Raw genomic sequence first — 18,819 nt, 5'->3', positions numbered from 1 at the left:
TGTTTAGTCTAAAATATTATCTTCTTACCAACATGGTGAAGCACCATACATTTATCATATAAAGTAATCCAAATGACTTAAAAGCGATATGTTTGTGAGAAAGAACGGTTTATATTTTTAGCTAATTTTGCAAATGATATGTCACATATCCATATGAATATACAGATGATATGGTGGGATATTGATAATGATAAATCTCTCGTGAGTCGTGTCAAAACACCAATAAGAAATAAGAACCAATGAGATTTGACGTTATAGAGATAATATTCTTTAGAATTATTTGGAGCTTTAAGATTGGGGCAGTATTCACTGCCATTAAAAAGTCTGGCTATTATTTTATATAACTCCATCTGTGTTTGGCTAAAAGAAGAAAGTCCTAACACCTAGGATGGATTGAAGGTGAGTAAAATATGGGTTCATTTTCATTTTGGGGTGAATTAATGATTATAAATGTAAATATAATCGACCTTAGTTTGATTTGACAACAAAAAGAGAGAGAGATATGAGAAACTATCACCAGGATGTAGAAAACAAGTTGCCTCGCATGGGACTAGAGTCAAACATACAGTTTGGCAGTCATCATACAAAAATATTTGACCAATAAGATTAAAGTATCAATTTTAGTGTACCATAAATGTGGACATTGGTCCACAATAACTCACATAATTTAATTTGCTATTAGCAAAAAACTCAAAATATATAAGTAAAAAGAAAACTGTTACTCTATTACTGTGTTATAGATATGCAATAAACCAAAACAGCAGTGACAATAGCCTGTGACTGCAGACCTTGCTGTTCATGAGTGTTATGAATTATATTTAAAGTTTCATAACACATGTGCCTTTTTTTTAACATTTCTCTTGTTGCGCTCTGCAAAAGAGCTTAAGTTGTATGAATGAAGAGGAAAAGAGTAAATAGCCTTCACAGACCCTTCTGACCAAACACCAAACCCACAGCTATAAAGTGAAGCCACAGTGATGGCCCATAAGAAGAACATCCATTCCAAACGGCTGATTTTCCCACAACTCATACTAAAGTCTTCTGGCATTCTGATCTATTGATCTATGCTGACAAAATCTGCTTGTTAAACATCACACAAACTTCATGATGGGCACTGGTTCATAATAACATTTGTTCAATTAAATATTTTAGACTTGAACTACATGGTGGGTAACTAGCCTGTCACTTTGCATGCAATATTTCTGCTTACTAATTCTCTAACAATTCATGTGCAATACTTGGTGTCATGAACAATTGAGGAGTTCGGTGCAAAAGCAGCTAAACACCAAAAATGCTCTCCGCACATATTAAACGGTCTTCAAATACTTTCGCTTCAAATCTGCTTTGTGGCCAGAATCCATTAAGAGTCAGATTTTTTGCTGTAATGAGTAGGGCTGTCACGATTATGAAAATTGTCTAATCAATTGTCACCGTTAATTCGTTTTTTTGTTCATGAAAAAATTTTCACACATTGTTGTGAACATTTAAATGAAATCTTTTGCAAGGTTTACCTGGCTGGCAGTAAATATTAATACACATAACAAATATTTAAAAGTAATTATTTAATGAATATATCTTTCAAAAACTAAAAATTCTTGATAAGAAATAAAAACAATAAAGTTTATGAAAATAAAAATGCAATCAAAATAAACTATACCAGAACAGGCCTTAAATAGTAGCCAATCATACTAAGGTCATATTAGTACTGGACCACAAGTCTGTAGTGTGGCTGCAAAAAAATAAATTCCTGCAGCTCCCCCTTGTGTTTTTTTAGAGAGATGTGCAATCATTGCGGTGATCTGAAATCATTGCGATGAGGTCAAACAAATCGCGATGAGATGATTATTTAATAATTGTGACAGCCCTAAGTTAATGAGTCTGACTTCATTTGGCTGTAATAGTGCCGAAATTGTATTGATAAGTGTTGTTTTACTGACTCTAAATACCATTATGTCTTTTACCTCTTATGCATTTGGCACACTTTTACCCAAAGTGACTTACAGTCCATCACAGGTATTTTATTAGTATGTGTGTGTTTCCTGGGGTTGAACCCACCACCTTTAGGGCTGCTAACACAAAGCTCTACCATCAAGCTTTTAAATGACATTTACCTGAAGCTAGAGTTTGTCTCTGCTTATTTAAAGGAATAGTCTACTCATTTTCAATATTAAAATATGTTATTACCTTAATTAAGAAGAGTTGATACATCCCTCTATCATCTGTGTGCGTGCACGTAAGCGCTGGAGCGCGCTGCGACACTTCAATAGCATTTAGCTTAGCCCCATTCATTCAATGGTAGCACTCAGAGATAAAGTTAGAAGTGAACAAACACATCAACGTTTTTCCTATTTAAGACGAGTAGTTATACGAGCAAGTTTGGTGGTACAAAATAAAACGTAGCGCTTGCCGCTTTTCTAAGCGGATTTAATAGAGGAACTATATTGTATGGCGTAATAGCACTTTTGGGAGTACTTCGACTCGGCGCAGTAACACCCTCCCTCTCCCATTATGAGAGCGAGAAGGGGAGCGGATTTTTCAGGCGAGTTGAAGTACTCCCAAAAGTGCTGTTACGCCATACAATATAGTTCCTCTATTAAATCCGCTTAGAAAAGCGCTACGTTTTATTTTGTACCACCAAACTTGCTCGTATAACTACTCGTCTTAAATAGGAAAAACGTTGATGTGTTTGGTCACTTCTAACTTTATCTCTGAGTGGTACCATTGAATGAATGGGGCTAAGCTAAATGCTATCGAAGTGTCGCAGCGCGCACGCTCCAGCGCTTACGTGCATGCACACAGATGATAGAGGGATGTATCAACTCTTCTTAGTTAAGGTAATAACATATTTTAATATTGAAAATGAGTAGACTATTCCTTTAAGTCATTTGCTTTGTCACCACATTATGCCTTCAGGACAACTTTAATGTTTTACATCATTTGTACAAATAATGATGTGTACTCAGAGCCAAAAAATTTGGCAAGGCAGTGAATGACAACAACTATGCAACCCCCAAAAAGCTGGAGGGTGAGGCCTATCTATCTAATTTGGCTTACCATTGCTGCAGGTAAAAAATAGAGATCGACCGATACTCATTTTTTTAAACCGATGCCGATAACAAATATTTGGATGCTTATGTGCCCGATAACCGATATGCTGAACCGATTTTTATTTACTGTTATACTTCTGTTTTTGACATAATTACTACAAAACTACTGAACTGAACAAACCCTTATAATAATAATAATAATCATCCATGGGCGGAAATCCCGGGGGGGTCGGGGGGGACAGGACCCCCCCTATCTGAGGGTTGTCCCCCCTAAATTATCATTAGAATATGTGTATTGAAAATAATTTAATGATTTATAATACTTAAACTAGTTGTGTAAGAAGTGAAACAATACAAATGCAAACGGAGCAACAACAAAAAAACGTTTTAAATATTTGGATTCCCCCTCCCTTGCCTCACAGTGGTTTGGTCCACTGCCCACGCCCCTTTTACCTCACCACCACACATTCCGGTGGTAGAGAAGTGTACGGAGCCGACGCGTTAATAAGCTATATACAATACAACGTTTCCCATCACTTATCAGTTTATCCTCATATGTTTTAAAACTGGACTATTTTGACATATAAACATGAACATATTTCGTTTTCTGAGAACAGAAGCAGATAAACGATCAAGAAAACATTTTTATGCATTCATGCAGAGGTGAGGCAGAGCTGAAAGTAACAAATTACATTTACTCACCTTGCTGTAACTGAGTTTTTTGTGTACTTTTACTTTGAGTAGTTTTTAAAATCTGTACTTTACTTTTACTTAAGTATGTTTAAAGTATTGTTGGTTACTTCGCTACATGTTAAATCATATCCGTTACTGAGTAAAAATAAATAAAAAAGTAAGGTGATAAAGACGCGCCACGGTCGGATGATTGATTGATGGGCGGGGGAACGCGCAAAAAGAACCATGGAGAGGGACGAGACAGGCGCAGGCTAATGCAGACCCTCAATTCAATTCTTACGAAAGAAACCCCTGGCCATTGACGCAAAGCGATTGTTTCATTCAGGTAGGGTTCATGCTCTTGAGTACGGAGTTTGAGAATTGCCGACCGTGTTTAACCGCTAATTTGCACGATGCATTTTTAATACATGCGCATTATCTTCCGAGGTCTAGCAGCTTCGCGTCAAGTCAAACAACTTGAGAACGTCCTCGAGAATGCGCAGATCATTAGACATTGCAGAGAGAGAGAGAGCGCGAGAGAGATAGATTGAAAGACATCAGGTACACAGGTCTGGGAGCTAATAAACGTGTAAAGGATGTATAGTGTATAGCCATGGTGGCACTCATCTCATTATATGTTCATTTATGTATATAGTTTAATAACAATGTATGTTACCAGCAATACATCAATTACAACCTTCATATAATGATTGTATTTACTAGCTGCTGACCTCATATTATTTTTGCTTCAAAAGTGCATAACTCACCTGTAAAAATCATTAAATAATTCCATAAATGTTTCTTAGTTATAAAAAGCTTTTTATTTTATTAACATTTGTTATTGCACTTTAATTGTAGAGATGTTTACAATTAAAAACATAGTTTGAGATGTATATATCCTTCCTTTGTGAACTATACTAGAAACCTCTCCCCGCTGTAAAAAAGTAACTCTTAAAATTAAAATGACTTTTTACTTGAGTAGATTTTTAGACCAGTAACTTTACTTTTACTTAAGTAAAATATTATTAAAGTAACTTTACTATTACTTAAGTAGAAAATTGTATTACTCTTTTCACCTCTGCATTCATATGTATTAAAATTAAATTTGCGTCCGTTCATAGAGAAAGAGAAACGTTTTCTATCTGTACCCATTTCCTTGCTAGTACAATTTTGCCTGTATTATTGGTGTCCCCTTCAAAAATTGTTCTTGAAAAATTTTATGTTTATTGTCCCCCCCAACATTTAGATGAGATTTTCGCCCCTGTAATCATCATCATCACAATCACTTCCTCTTTGCATACAAAGTCATAAATAGAGGGGTCTGAAAGAGTGAAGAATAATATTAATTTAATGAATCATGTAGAAACTATATTCCCAATACATGGACCATTCCAAACACCCCTATCATTTCGTCAGAAATGGACTGATCCAAAGTTCGCGCTCCGGTTGCCAGGTTACGGAGCGGGAGAGAGAGAAAAGTATAGCAGAGTTGGCTGCTTGTTATAGATAGTTTATAGAGTAAAACAGGTGGATTAAGTCTCTTTTTTGGGATATAATATCGTTGTTTTGACCAGCAACCTGTAGCCTTCAGCAGTCCAACAAGTAGTTAGCAAAGAGATTTTACAAATAATATCACTGACTGCAATACTACATTCAGGAAAGTAACAATCAAAACGGCTTATATATCATTGAATTTCTAAACTGGTGACGTTATTTGATGTCAGAATAATGAATATTTTGTTGTTATGAAATGGCTGTTGACAGCGCTGTTTATCTATGCATTTACTCGCGCATTAACTGTATTAAACTGTGACCGCTTGCGGAGGTAATAAATAATTAATTAATATCCACAGACATTTATTTAGATATTTTAGCAAAATATTGTCTATCTGGGAAATGTTAATATAACTTAGGGTAAATCTTGTTAAAAAATGTGGCTGTGCTTTAGCCTTCAACCCCGGTAAGTGAACAGCAATATGAACGTGATTTTAGGATGCTAATGATAAGCATAAATAACAGAAAAACGAATTTAATTTAGTGTTTTTAATTCCACAAAGAATTAATTCATGGCTGTTTTATTCATGCAAACTACGTCGTTATTGGGACCGGATTTTATGCATCAGCCAGCGTGACTCTGTGAGTTCGTCTCTATTCTTGGACAAGCTGCATACATTGCTTTTAATATATCAACTTATTTAACATAACACACATTAATGCACAAATAAGATGTGTTATAAATGCCTCGTATGCAAAGTAAGTATACTCAAAGTCAGGCCCGGTACTAGGCTTGCTGGACTGGGGGGGCAGTCAGGATTTTTGGGTGGGCAGCCATTTCTCGACTAAAATGATTCATACACTAAAATTATGGATGTTTCAATCCAATATTACTTTGCATGTCTTATAATAAAAGGCAATTTATATGTCATTTTGCACGTTCACATTTTAAAAGTAGATGCAATTAGATTAATGATTTATAATGTTATAATGATTACACTAGTTTGACACATTTAGTCACAGTTAATGAAATCAGGCAAGCAGGTGATATAAATATAAAGCTGTACATATAGCTATAATTTATTAATGTTTACACTGCATTTAATCTATTATTTTACTTATAGATAAATTAAAGCCATTCTTATACCTACCCTACCCAACATATGCCTTTATTCTAAATAAACACTTGTTAGGAACTTTATTTCCACTTCTCAAACATTTTCTTCATGTAAAATAATGTATTTTCAATGTGATAAGCTGTATTGTCATTAATTCCTGACCCTATCATTGCTGCTGCAGCAACCTCAAATATCACAACAAAGCACAATGCTTTAAATAATATATTGTTGCATCATGTAAGCAATTTGACATGCATGACAAATTCGTCAAAGGTTATCCTGTTTGCCTATAACAGCACCAGACAAAAGCACAAGCCCTAAAATACTGTAAGTGGGATTTGCGACGAGACCAAAGATAAAATCACACTGCTTTGTTTATAACACAGCAAATTAGATATTATAATAGAACGCAACATTATAAAATACAACGTTTTACCTTACGATGACCTTGCGGAGTGAAAGCTCCTCTTGAACTTAAAAGTCTGTAGATTTTTGCGTGTGAAGTTTTTCTCAAACGCGAGCTGAATGAGCTGATGAATGACGATGACAAAACCGCTAAAATTTGATTTTAAAACTGCACTGCATGCGATGCTCAGCTGTTACAATACTGTATATTTACTGTATAACCATCTTATATCATTTCTATCTACTATATAGTATGCCACAACCAAACTGCATATTCTAATTTTAATAAACAGAACTACGTCTAAAACAAACACATTAAATGCTGCTGGAGACTTGCCATTGGCTGTTGTATTTGCATGAATAAATAATGAGGTGAGTCTAAGAAAGGATAAGGGGCTATTTTGGGCATGTTTTACTATAAAAAAGTTTTAATTTAATATGTGTTGGGTTATTACGTCTATGTAATACTAAATTGCATTGTTTTTGATATATATTTTAAAGATGCGTTTTTTTTTAGTTACCGTCATAGAGAACAGTAGTACTTTTCCTGTGACTTAAATACTGCTGAAAAGACCTCAAAGGTTTGAATAAGCTAATCAGACGTAAGTGGGCGGGAGCTGTAAACGCTAGCACTTGTCTAAAGAAGACGTTTTTTGTGTAAAGAGACTCCGTTATTTTAAGGTTGGCTGGACATTTTTGGGGGGGCACAAGGAAAATCTGGGGGGGCAATGCCCCCCCCAGCCCCCCTGTAGACCCGGCCCTGCTCAAAGTCCTTTTAATGAAGTTGCACCACTCCGCCGTCATATGTGCTGTGCACGCTGCTTCTGCTGCTGTGAGCTCCTCTACTCAGGATGCGTCCGGCGCGGAATTCTCAATTATCTCGTTTATCGGTCAATCCGATATTACAAAACCGATATCCGATCATCGGAAAATGCTCAAATATCGGGGAAAATATCGGAAAACAGATATATCGGTCGATCTCTAGTAAAAAAAAAACATTTGAATTGTTGCACCAATATGCTAGACAATAATATTGTTGGGTGCAAGCAAAGGTTTCTCTTGAATCAGAGTGCAAGTATATTATATAACCATCAATATCGATAAAAAAGTTAAAGGAATGGTGTAAACACTATGTCACTGTAAAACAATAAAAAACAGTCCAGCAATAACAATCACATTCACAGCTTAACTCTCTGACAACCCAGGATAAATTATTTACATGTACTGGAAAACACAGCTGTGTTTTACTTAAAACACATTTCTCTGACATGTGAATAACATTTAAGGTTTTGTGGGGAGTAGAGCCAAAGTGGTAGAAACAAAATTTATGGAAACTTTGACACACATCCAGGATACGTCCAACACACCAGGTGCATGTCTGTATGTGTATGTAACTGCACATACAGTAAAAGTGTGTGTAATTGCTTGTATAAATGTTTAACTGTATGTCGAAATTTAAGGCGACCTTGTGAGTTGCCAGCCAAACTATCAAACAAAGCAAAGACAACATTAAAGTTTTTAAATGTCTCTGTTTTGCACACAAATCAATACGCTTTGGCAACTCCTAAAAAGTATTTGGATAGTTATAAATTACTTACAGTATGAATATTATTGTGCTGGGAACATCACAAGCATGCCCTTCAAGTTAATCATTTCATAAAAATACATTTGTGATGCAAAACAACAGATATGATGTTAAAAAATCAAACTAAAAAGTATTTGGATGTGGTGTAACAACACCTGCATGAATTGAAAGTGGAAAATCCATAACAAATTTTCATAAAAAAATCCACCAAATGTTCTGCTAATGAGTTTGAAATATGGTTAAGTTTAAGAGTAAGGGCATGGTTAGGGTTAGGTTTTGGGGTCAGGGTTGGGTTATGGTTAAATGTAACCGTAACAGTATAACTACACATACTAATGAAGTGCCAGTACTTTAATTACAATGCACCAACATGTACTCACATAATAAGTAAATGGTATCAAATGGCCAACCCTGACCTCAAATCCTAACCCTAACCATGCCCTTGGTCTTAAACTTAATCTCAAACTCATTTCCCACAAACACTTTTAAGCACCCACATACTGCATGCAGCTTTATAATTATAAACAAATGGCACGATCTACTGTGCATTGGTAAGAAAGATATGTATGATAAAGTATAACTCACTTGTCTAGTACAAAGTAGAGGTCAAAACCCCCATAGCATGATGAGGCTGCAGTCCCTCTATCCGGCATAATTCCTGTATTTCCATTCGCAACGTCCACCAATTTAACACAAAGCAAAATTACAATCCTCCACAGTCTGCACATGTTGTGGTTAAATCAATAAAGAAAATAAAAAAGCACTAAATGAATACAATTACAAAGTGAGAGAAAAATGAAGGTCCACAGTTTCCTTATGAATCTTTGGCTGATATTCCATGCAGTGGTCCGGTGAAGTTAATTTGGAAAAGCCATAGTCAAAAGACAAAAGAGAGCATTTCTTCTAGTGTCCTGGTGTTGTTGTGAGAGCAGAGTGAATGTTTTCAAGAAAAATAAAATTGTTTTATAAACGTCTAAATATGAGATATGATGACTAAAGTAGAAGTTTCAACAAATGCACTGATGTAAGTGTGTGCACATGCACCCAAACGCCTGACACACTTCTTCTTACTGCTCTCCAGTTGCTGCTAGATTAATGGAGGGAGTGTGGTTGTGTGTTTATCTTTGAGAATGTGTGTGTGTGTGTGTGTGTGTGTCATTGTCTTTCTTAGCCTTTTAACTCTAAACTTTCCATCCACTTTTTAGGGCAATGAATGAACTCAAGGCAGTAAAAAGTTAGTGTGCCATCTAGTGGTAAACAATGTTAGTAATGTTTTCATGCACTGTAAAAAAGTAACATGAAGTTAAAACAACTTGGTTTTAAAATTGTTTACGTTAATTTTTTTATTTAAAGTAGGGAAGAGCGGGATAAGTTGTCACACTTTTCACACTGTCTAACATTTACTAAGCACCATACACTCACCTAAAGAATTATTAGGAACACCATATTAATACTGTGTTTGACCCTCTTTCGCCTTCAGAACTGCCTTAATTCTACGTGGCATTGATTCAACAAGGTGCTGAAAGCATTCTTTAGAAATGTTGGCCCATATTGATAGGATAGCATATTGCAGTTGATGGAGATTTGTGGGATGCACATCCAGGGCACGAAGCTCCCGTTCCACCACATCCCAAAGATGCTCTATTGGGTTGAGATCTGGTGACTGTGGGGGCCATTTTAGTACAGTGAACTCATTGTCATGTTCAAGAAACCAATTTGAAATGATTCGAGCTTTGTGACATGGTGCATTATCCTGCTGGAAGTAGCCATCAGAGGATGGGTACATGGTGGTCATAAAGGGATGGACATGGTCAGAAACAATGCTCAGGTAGGCCGTGACATTTTGGCACTAAGGGGCCTAAAGTGTGCCAAGAAAACATCCCCCACCCCTTTACACCACCGGCCTGCACAGTGGTAACAAGGCATGATGGATCCATGTTCTCATTCTGTTTACGCCAAATTCTGACTCTACCATCTGAATGTCTCAACAGAAATCGAGACTCATCAGACCAGGCAACATTTTTCCAGTCTTCAACTGTTCAATTTTGGTGAGCTCGTGCAAATTGTAGCCTCTTTTTCCTATTTGTAGTGGAGATGAGTGGTACCCGGTGGGGTCTTCTGCTGTTGTAGCCCATCCGCCTCAGGGTTGTGCGTGTTGTGGCTTCACAAATGCTTTGCTGCATACCTCGGTTGTAACGAGTGGTTATTTCAGTTAAAGTTGCTCTTCTATCAGCTTGAATCAGTCGGCCCATTCTCCTCTGACCTCAAGCATCAACAAGGCATTTTCGCCCACAGGACTGCCGCATACTGGATGTTTTTCCACTTTCAAACCATCCTTTGGAAACCCTTGAAATGGGTTGACATGGACAACCATGCAACGCTCAAAATTGCTTAAATCACCTTTCTTACCCATTCTGACATTCATTTTGGAGTTCAGGAGATTGTCTTGACCAAGACCACACCCCTAAATGCATTGATGCCACTGCCATGTGATTGGTTGCTTAGATAATTGCATTAATGAGAAACTGAACAGGTGTTCCTAATAATCCTTTAGGTGAGTGTACATCACAATGGTATAAATCTCATGGTATAAATGAAAGAAGGAAGTCTTGGGCACATATGTTGTATTCATTACATTTTCATATCTTATCTCATTACACAGAGTTGTAGACTGTTGAATAGAGAATGTTCACTTCTGACAATTTTGGTGGGTAAGTTGTGACACTAGATTATCTAAAAAGAAGAACACAATTTAATTGTGATTGTTGATTTTCATTTTTAAATTCAAAACCAGAACTGGAAATATTAACTCTAGGGCTTTTCACACTGCACTTAACCCTGTGTTATCTTTGTTCTTAACCCTATAAGGATCGTTTCACACATGTAATTTATAGAAGGGATTATTCCTGAAATTAACCCAGGTTTATGAAATCCTGCTCGCCCTGCTTTGTGGAGTTAACCCTGCATTGTGGTGCCAAATACAAGCAGTGTGAAACAAATCAGGGTTAGAATGTTATGACCCCAATTAAACACAGCTGAAGCAACTAGTCAAGGTGTTCAGGGTTGCTTGATAATTACAGACAGGTGTGTAGGAGCAGGGTTTCAGACACCTGACCTAGGGTTTAGGAATGCACAGTGTGAAATGTCAGATTATGAATACCCAGGGTTATCTCTTAACCCCTGATTACAGTATGAAAAGTGTGAAACAGATAACCCAGGATTCTGTTAACCTTTGGTTTAGAATAACCCAGGGTAAACTATTTCTAATGTGAAAAGCATGTGACGACTTGCCCCAAACTGACATGTGTGCTAATGTTGGCTAAACCTCAGGGTTAGCTCAATATAGCACGTCAGCTAAAGTATCAAAAGACACGTTATTGTCACATTTTGTGAAAAATAATAATTTTGAACATTCATTCCTAACAAAGTTGTATTACATCAAATTTAAAGTGCATTTTTTTTTTACTTTTTAAGACAAAAAAAAATTAAGAAAATTGTGCTAACGTCAGATTAGAGCGATCTTAACCACATGGGAACACAAGGTTGACTATAGAAGAAGCCTTCACACAAAGTGGCATCACACAAGTGGCTCTTTGATTTTTGAGATAAAGCCTCTAGTGTTGAGTGAGTTATGAACAGTGTGACAACTTACCCCACTCTCCCCTAAAATAAAATATATGTTGATTCGACAAAAATACTGCATATTTTTTACAGTGTGTATCACAAATGTTGACACTTGTTTTGACAGAATTACTTTTATTAACAATAAGTTGCATGCAACAAATAAGCAAGAGGATCTTTATTCAGAGAAATGGCAAGATATTAAGATGAGCTGGCTTTGGCTACAACAAACAAACAAGCAATAATTATTTAGTTTTATTTATATAAACACAGATGTAGAATGAGTATCACAGTTTTGTGTAAGTATTTACTATTGAGATTTAATTTTACATTTAAATTTATAAAATACATCTGTGCTTTTCTTTATTTTTTATGCAATATTATTTCACTGTAAATAAAGGCGTTGCATTCTCTAATCTTGTATTAAATTTAAAAAGTTATTAAATTCATATATATTTCATGCTTTAACATTTCTATATTCTTTATGTCTTGTGGTTACTGTATTGTTTAATTTTTTATTGTGATAATGTCCAAATTAAACCAATGAAAGTTATTGTTTCATAAATCAGTGGATACATTATTAATTCTTCCTTGATGGCATTTATTTACCAGTGGCAGAATAAGGACATTGTATTTTCTCAACAACTTGAACTGTGCATGTTGTGTAATCTTTTTCCACTGTGCACTTGTCCGGATAATTAACAGGATTCATCATTCTGCAAAATACAATCAAAATAACTTAATATACATTATAAGAGTACAATTACTGCATATATTTCAGTATAGGAATCTATACAGCAGATTATTTTCAGAAACCACAATCAGGTTTAAGGAGTTACCCTATACTGTTTATCCATTAAATATTAAGAACAATACTTTTGTGTATTTTTGTGAAATTTAAATATATTCATGATATATTTGTAGAATCAAGGGTGGAGCTTTAAATATTGTTAAAAGTATTACATAGTTTGTAGTAAAAATTCAAATTACGTTTTCTATATAAAAATCATTCTACCTAACGTAAAGATCATTCTGAGAAAAATAAGCTTAATATCTTTAATATTTACTGATGTCAAAGATTGAAATGAATAATACAATCAATTAATTATATTGTTACTTTTTATATTTAGGGGCGGTTTCCCGGACAAGGATTAGACTAGTCCTAGACTAAAAAAAATGTAAGAGCTGTCCAAACTGAAAACAACGTTCACTGACATAATCTTAAAATACATCAGTGCCCTTTGTTTTGCCTCAAAATGTAGCCAGTAATGTTTTTAGTAAGGTGTGTTTGTTAAAACTAGTTATATTTCACAATTAATCTAAGATCTAGTCCTGGCTTAAGCCAATCAATGTCCAGGAAACCACCCCTTACTGTTTTAAAACTGTGTTGCATTACAGACATTACGTTAAAACAAGAATAATTAATTTCAAAGTTATTTCTATGTATATTCTGTAAGAGTAATTTTAGCTAAAAGTTGATAAAGTGGTTCATACTTACACATCACAGCATTCCATTGACTCAGCCTTACATGTACAGTCCATACACCCACTGTTCCTCCAAGTGGAACCAACAGGATGCCAGGTTTTATCAGTTGTGTCCTGACAAAATTTGATCCCTGTCAAAAAAATTCAAAACACTATGATAAATCATAATATGTGGCCATGTATGTGGCAGTAGCGTAGCCAGAAAAGAGATTCTGGGTGTGCATCTGAAAATCTGGGTGTGCCACATTTATTGTCATATTGTCTACTGTGCAAAATTATTAACCATAAGCATATAAGTTCACCATGCTATAACGATAATGTTATGAGTGAAAAGGCAGAGCCAGATCCAAATGTGACAATTTATTAGACAAGAAATAAGCCATGCAAAGGTCAGTATCGGAATCAGAAATATTCAAACTGCTTTTGCGCTTTAGGCGCTGAGCCAGAGACAGACAACACAACTGGCAGTGTTTTCAACCAACCAAATAATGTTTATTTTATGTTTCAGACATTTAAATACACATAAGGACTAGTAAAACGATACATTTGTAGTTTGTAAAATACACATTGATGTCTATGGAAGGGAAGCAAAAAAAAAAACATCTAATTAAATGTAATTTGCCAACGTGTTTTATTCATATCACACATAGCGGAACCATAAAATGACCACTTACTTTGTATTTCCCAAGAAACTGTGGAATTCAGGTGCTTCACGAGTTTCATAGCTGCAGAGGTTATAAATCAAGATAATTTATAAAGGTTTTTAAATGAAGAATCAAAATATCAGATAGTTGACATGGTAAGCAAGTTATTGTTAGTTATTGTGGCTGCAGTGCGTCTCATGACAATCATGACGCGTCGCCATGGCCACAAGGGGTCAGTTTAAATATTTTTAACTCACGCGTGAATCCGTTTATTTTAAAAATATATATATTCTAAAGAAACAACAATAGCCCAAGTTTAGTAAAAAAAATTTATTGAGACTATAAAAAATATTCTGAATCCATTATTAGGTGTGCCAGCTGCCGCTGTGGGTGGTACCGGTACACCCGTGGCTACGCCACTGTGGATGTAATGTTGACCCCATTTCTGTAGCACAACCGGTAGCAGTTAGTGCTAGCAAATGATCATGCACTCTAAAAGATGCTGTTTTTTTAACCCAGCAGCTGGGGTGAAATTAACCTAGAAAATGTTTATATATACAATGGGTTAAAACAACCCAGATTTTTGGGTTGAAACAACCAAGCATGGTTTCAACTACAACTCAGTGGGCTGGGCGCATCCCTTTTTGACCCAGTGCTGGGTCAACAATTTTTAAAATGTATGTTTAAATCAAAAGTAAATAGCTTGGGTGCACTGGATAGCGTCTACATTAACATGTGTGTAAAAATGCTGTGTGTGTACCTGGTTTGTATTCAACCCGGAAGCATGCTGGATGGACCATAGAAAGAACTGCACAGAGAAACACTCCCAAAACTACAGACCTCTTCAAAATCAACAATAAACAAGCTGATCCAACATTAATCAGTAAATATATTCATAGATATGAGGATGAAATCAAAAGACATAATAATGATATAATGATGATAGGCATAATGAAATGATGCTTGACAAAAGTGTGATTTATTTATTGAAGGCAGAAGTAAGGGAGGGCGGGGCACAACCTAACGCTTTTTGACTTTGGCTCTATCATTTAAAAAATATTTTAGTTAGATTAACCATCACACACATCTCTGCTACAAATGAACACTTAAAGCGACAGGAGTGCAAACGTGACAACTTACCCCATAGGTGGGGTTTATTGTAACAAACAGAGGGTTTGTTGTCACACCTGCTGGAAATTTTGGTTTAAACACAAATAATTTAATAAAATTATGTCTATATACTAAAGGTGGATATTGTTTATACGGTATATCTGCCTATAAAGATAGATATCCACACATTCATCCATCCATGATCCTTCATCTAACACTTGTTTTATACAGCAATGCATATATTATTTAGATTTTTTGAAAGGTCTGCACAATTAAGACAAAAATTATAATTGTGATTTATTTCTCCTGATATTGTATTAACAGTTATCATTTTATTGATGAATACTATTAACATTGTTTTCATTTCATTATCGTTGTATACTGGAGGCTTAGTTGTAACGCTGTGTGACAACTAGCCCCGCTGTGTAAAAATGTTTTCATTCTCAGCTATCAGTTACTAGGAGTTGCTGACAGGTTTCAAAATGGTGTAATGTTTTAGGTAACAAGACAGTGATTTAAATAATATAAGGTTGGATTTGGTGACTTACACACCCAACTCAGAAATAAATAAAAAAACATAAGATGAAGAAATGTACTTTTATGCCTCCAAAACACTTTATGTTCAATATCTTAACCAAAACACACCAAAACTTTTCACAAATTCACAGGAGATCTTCTGACAGTAAGAGAAAACGACCAAAAGCACAGATTGCTCGGCCTTGTATAAATATGTAAAGTATCCGCGTTACAATTAACCCTGCGTTAGTTTGTGCCCCGCTCACCACTACATAATAAAACTTGTAAAATCTTATTAAGTTGTGATTAATGCATGATAGGAACTTACCATAGTTATGTAGACGGTGACCTGATTATATGAGCTTAAACTCACAATGCCTGTATTTATAATAAAATAACAGAGGAGGTAGGAACAAAATGTTAATTATTTATTTATCATATGATTTGTTGTGGAATTTTTCATTATGCCAAATTCTTATAAAAATATAGTTTGATTGTACTGCATAAACAAAAATGACAATAATATTAAGGTCAGCTGCCATATCATACTTTAAAGTAAGCTATTACAAATTATTTTTGCACATGTATTTTTATTTTGTGCTGCATGGTTTGTTTACAGTAGGAGATTATGGCATAGTCACAGATGTGCACAGGACAATGCCCAAATGTATCTATACCATCATACTCCAAACAATAAATGACATCCAGGAAAGTTTACATCAATGCATATATCTTACTGAACAAACATTACGCCCTAAAAAGATATTGAACCTGTCTGGACTTTGATGTTGAAACAAACAACAACATGCAATCAAAGCTCTCTTTATATTTACAAAGTCTATTCCTGAAAATGTGGGCTTAGAAAAAAAATCAGGACACAGTGGCTTACAATAACCTGTTTGGCCCAATTATCCAAGAAATACGCAGATATTTTCCACTTACTGTACGGTTTGCACTGTAGTGGCTCAACTACCAGAGATTAACATTATTAAAGTCACTGGGTTAATTCCCAGCGAACGCACATACTGGTAAAATGTAAAGTCAATGTACAGTACTGGCCAGAATTATTGCCAAACTTATACAGTTATTAAATAGTAGGAAATATGGGGATGATGAAAAGTTTTTCTCCAATACATGTTGGTCTCAATTATTGATCCCTTTTTAAAAATAAATTTTGCAGTCATTTTGCTAGGGTAACAGGTTGGTCAGACCTTGAATTTGTGTTCAGTGACCCATTTTTGTGTTGACTTTGATGTTTATTTTGGATTTGGGTCATGATCCAAACACAACCTATTATCAGATTAGCAGAGCAAGGCAGATTTTGATTTCTTTTTTAAATTGTTGGTATGAAAGTATCTTACTTTACAGGGATCGACATCCATACATGTCGCGCAGGTCTGCTCATTGGCAATACGTTGGCCCCTTAGCACTGGCCCTGCACGGCAGCCCTCACTTAAGCCCCAGGAAGTTCTCATACAGCAAAATCCCCAGAGTTAAATGAACACTGCTGGATGTATACTGTATATTGTCCCAATCTTACAGAGTGTTAAATAGTAACACTGAAGCAGAGTTAAAAGCTCTGTTATCCTCTCTCTCTCACCTAAAATTGCATTTTGCATCTTACTTGTAAAATCATTTTCTTAACTTAGGTTTTTTTTCTATTTAAAGTCACCATTATTGTGATCAGTGTTTGTTTTAGTTGAACTTGACTCTGCTCTTGTTCAGTCTTTTTGATTGCTATAACTTTGTGTGTTTCAGACATGATTGTTATGCCAGAGAAAAGACAACATTGCAACTCTTTGGTGGTGGGTTGTACATAATATCAAACATCATCTTATATAAATCTTTTTGAAATGGTTTGTTAATTTTGTTTTGAGTATTTATTAAATACTCCTCTGAAGTATCATTTTCTGTTAATACTAAAATACTACAGTTCTGAAGAGTTTTGAAAAACTGGTTGTAACTGGTTTTGTAAATTAGACACACAAACATCAAGAATCAAAGCATGAATCTCAACAACATGCGCATCCTCACTACGGCACGTGCGTTGTTGTTTATGCGTCTCATTTATAATTTCCTGATAACTGCTTCAATATAGTTTGATATGTAAATCTCTCATTTTAAGGAGCTGACCCATAACTTTTGTTGTGATGATGCTCGCTTCCTCTCTATGACATGCCCATTACGGCATTGTTTCGGCTTCTTGTTCACACAGAGGATTTTCCGTGTATCTGACTAGGTCCTCTTTCCGGCAAGATCTCAGAAGGGACGTGTTTGCATTCACACAGCCGCTTGTCTGGCAATTTTACGGGTATTTTCTGGGACCAAAGGTCTGTTTGAATTGGGTTTGTGTGTTTTTCAAAATGTGTGTTTGTTGCGTCATGTGAACCATGTGCATCACGTGTTTTGTCAAAATAAGTGCCTGCTGCACACACGTCAAAACTGTTTAACAAAACAAGCAGCTTTACATTTCACTGACTTATGAATATAGTACCGAATTTATCAACATCCTATAGCTAGCAAAAAATGTGTTACATGATGTTTTTGAAACAAAATATCCAAATCTCATTTGAATGGCTTCTTTGCAACATTTGCATTCCAAACATGTAGAGTCAGAGACATATTTCACACAATAAAATGTTAATTGTGTCCATTTGAATTACAGTTATTTTGAATGATGCTAAATAGACAAATTAAATGATATTAATAATAAATATTTAGCAAACACATACCGTTTTTATGTACCACAATATTGGCACTTTTCCGTTGCATAGTACCCCACAGTTTAGTTTCGGTTGGGTTAGTGATACTCGTACTTTGTAGTCGGATCGACAAGAAAATAACTGGTATCGCCCATCACTGTGTACTCACCTCACACCTACCCCTCCTCACAAACTTCCACCAGTTCCTATATACACATCTACATACAAAGGGTTTCTGGATGTTTCACGAGTTTAATTCTGTGCATTACCTTTCCAAGCACTCTGCCACAAATCTGGCAAACCTATAGCAGGGATTTCCCATCCCGTATTTGTCCGTATACTGGACAGCTCTTTTCATGCAGTGATATTTTATGCTTTAACATTTCTATATATTCTTTATGTCTTGTAATGTCCAAATGA

At 35.5% G+C, this 18,819-nt stretch overlaps 1 protein-coding gene across 1 annotated transcript in view; it reads right to left on the bottom strand.

The window, feature by feature from the left end:
* The window catches only part of antxr1a (ANTXR cell adhesion molecule 1a), a 77,657-nt gene extending 68,248 nt beyond the window's left edge, over window positions 1–9,409 (bottom strand). The window contains exon 1 of the mRNA XM_065247692.2: window positions 8,907–9,409. Coding sequence (XP_065103764.1) covers window positions 8,907–9,049 — 143 coding nt within the window. The 5' untranslated portion in view covers window positions 9,050–9,409. The remainder of the gene's footprint in view (window positions 1–8,906) is intronic.
* Window positions 9,410–18,819: the final 9,410 nt, after the last annotated feature.

Source organism: Paramisgurnus dabryanus, chromosome 11 (assembly GCF_030506205.2).
Source record: "Paramisgurnus dabryanus chromosome 11, PD_genome_1.1, whole genome shotgun sequence".
NCBI classification, from domain to species: Eukaryota; Metazoa; Chordata; class Actinopteri; order Cypriniformes; family Cobitidae; genus Paramisgurnus; species Paramisgurnus dabryanus.
This window is presented reverse-complemented; position numbering and strand designations above follow the sequence as displayed.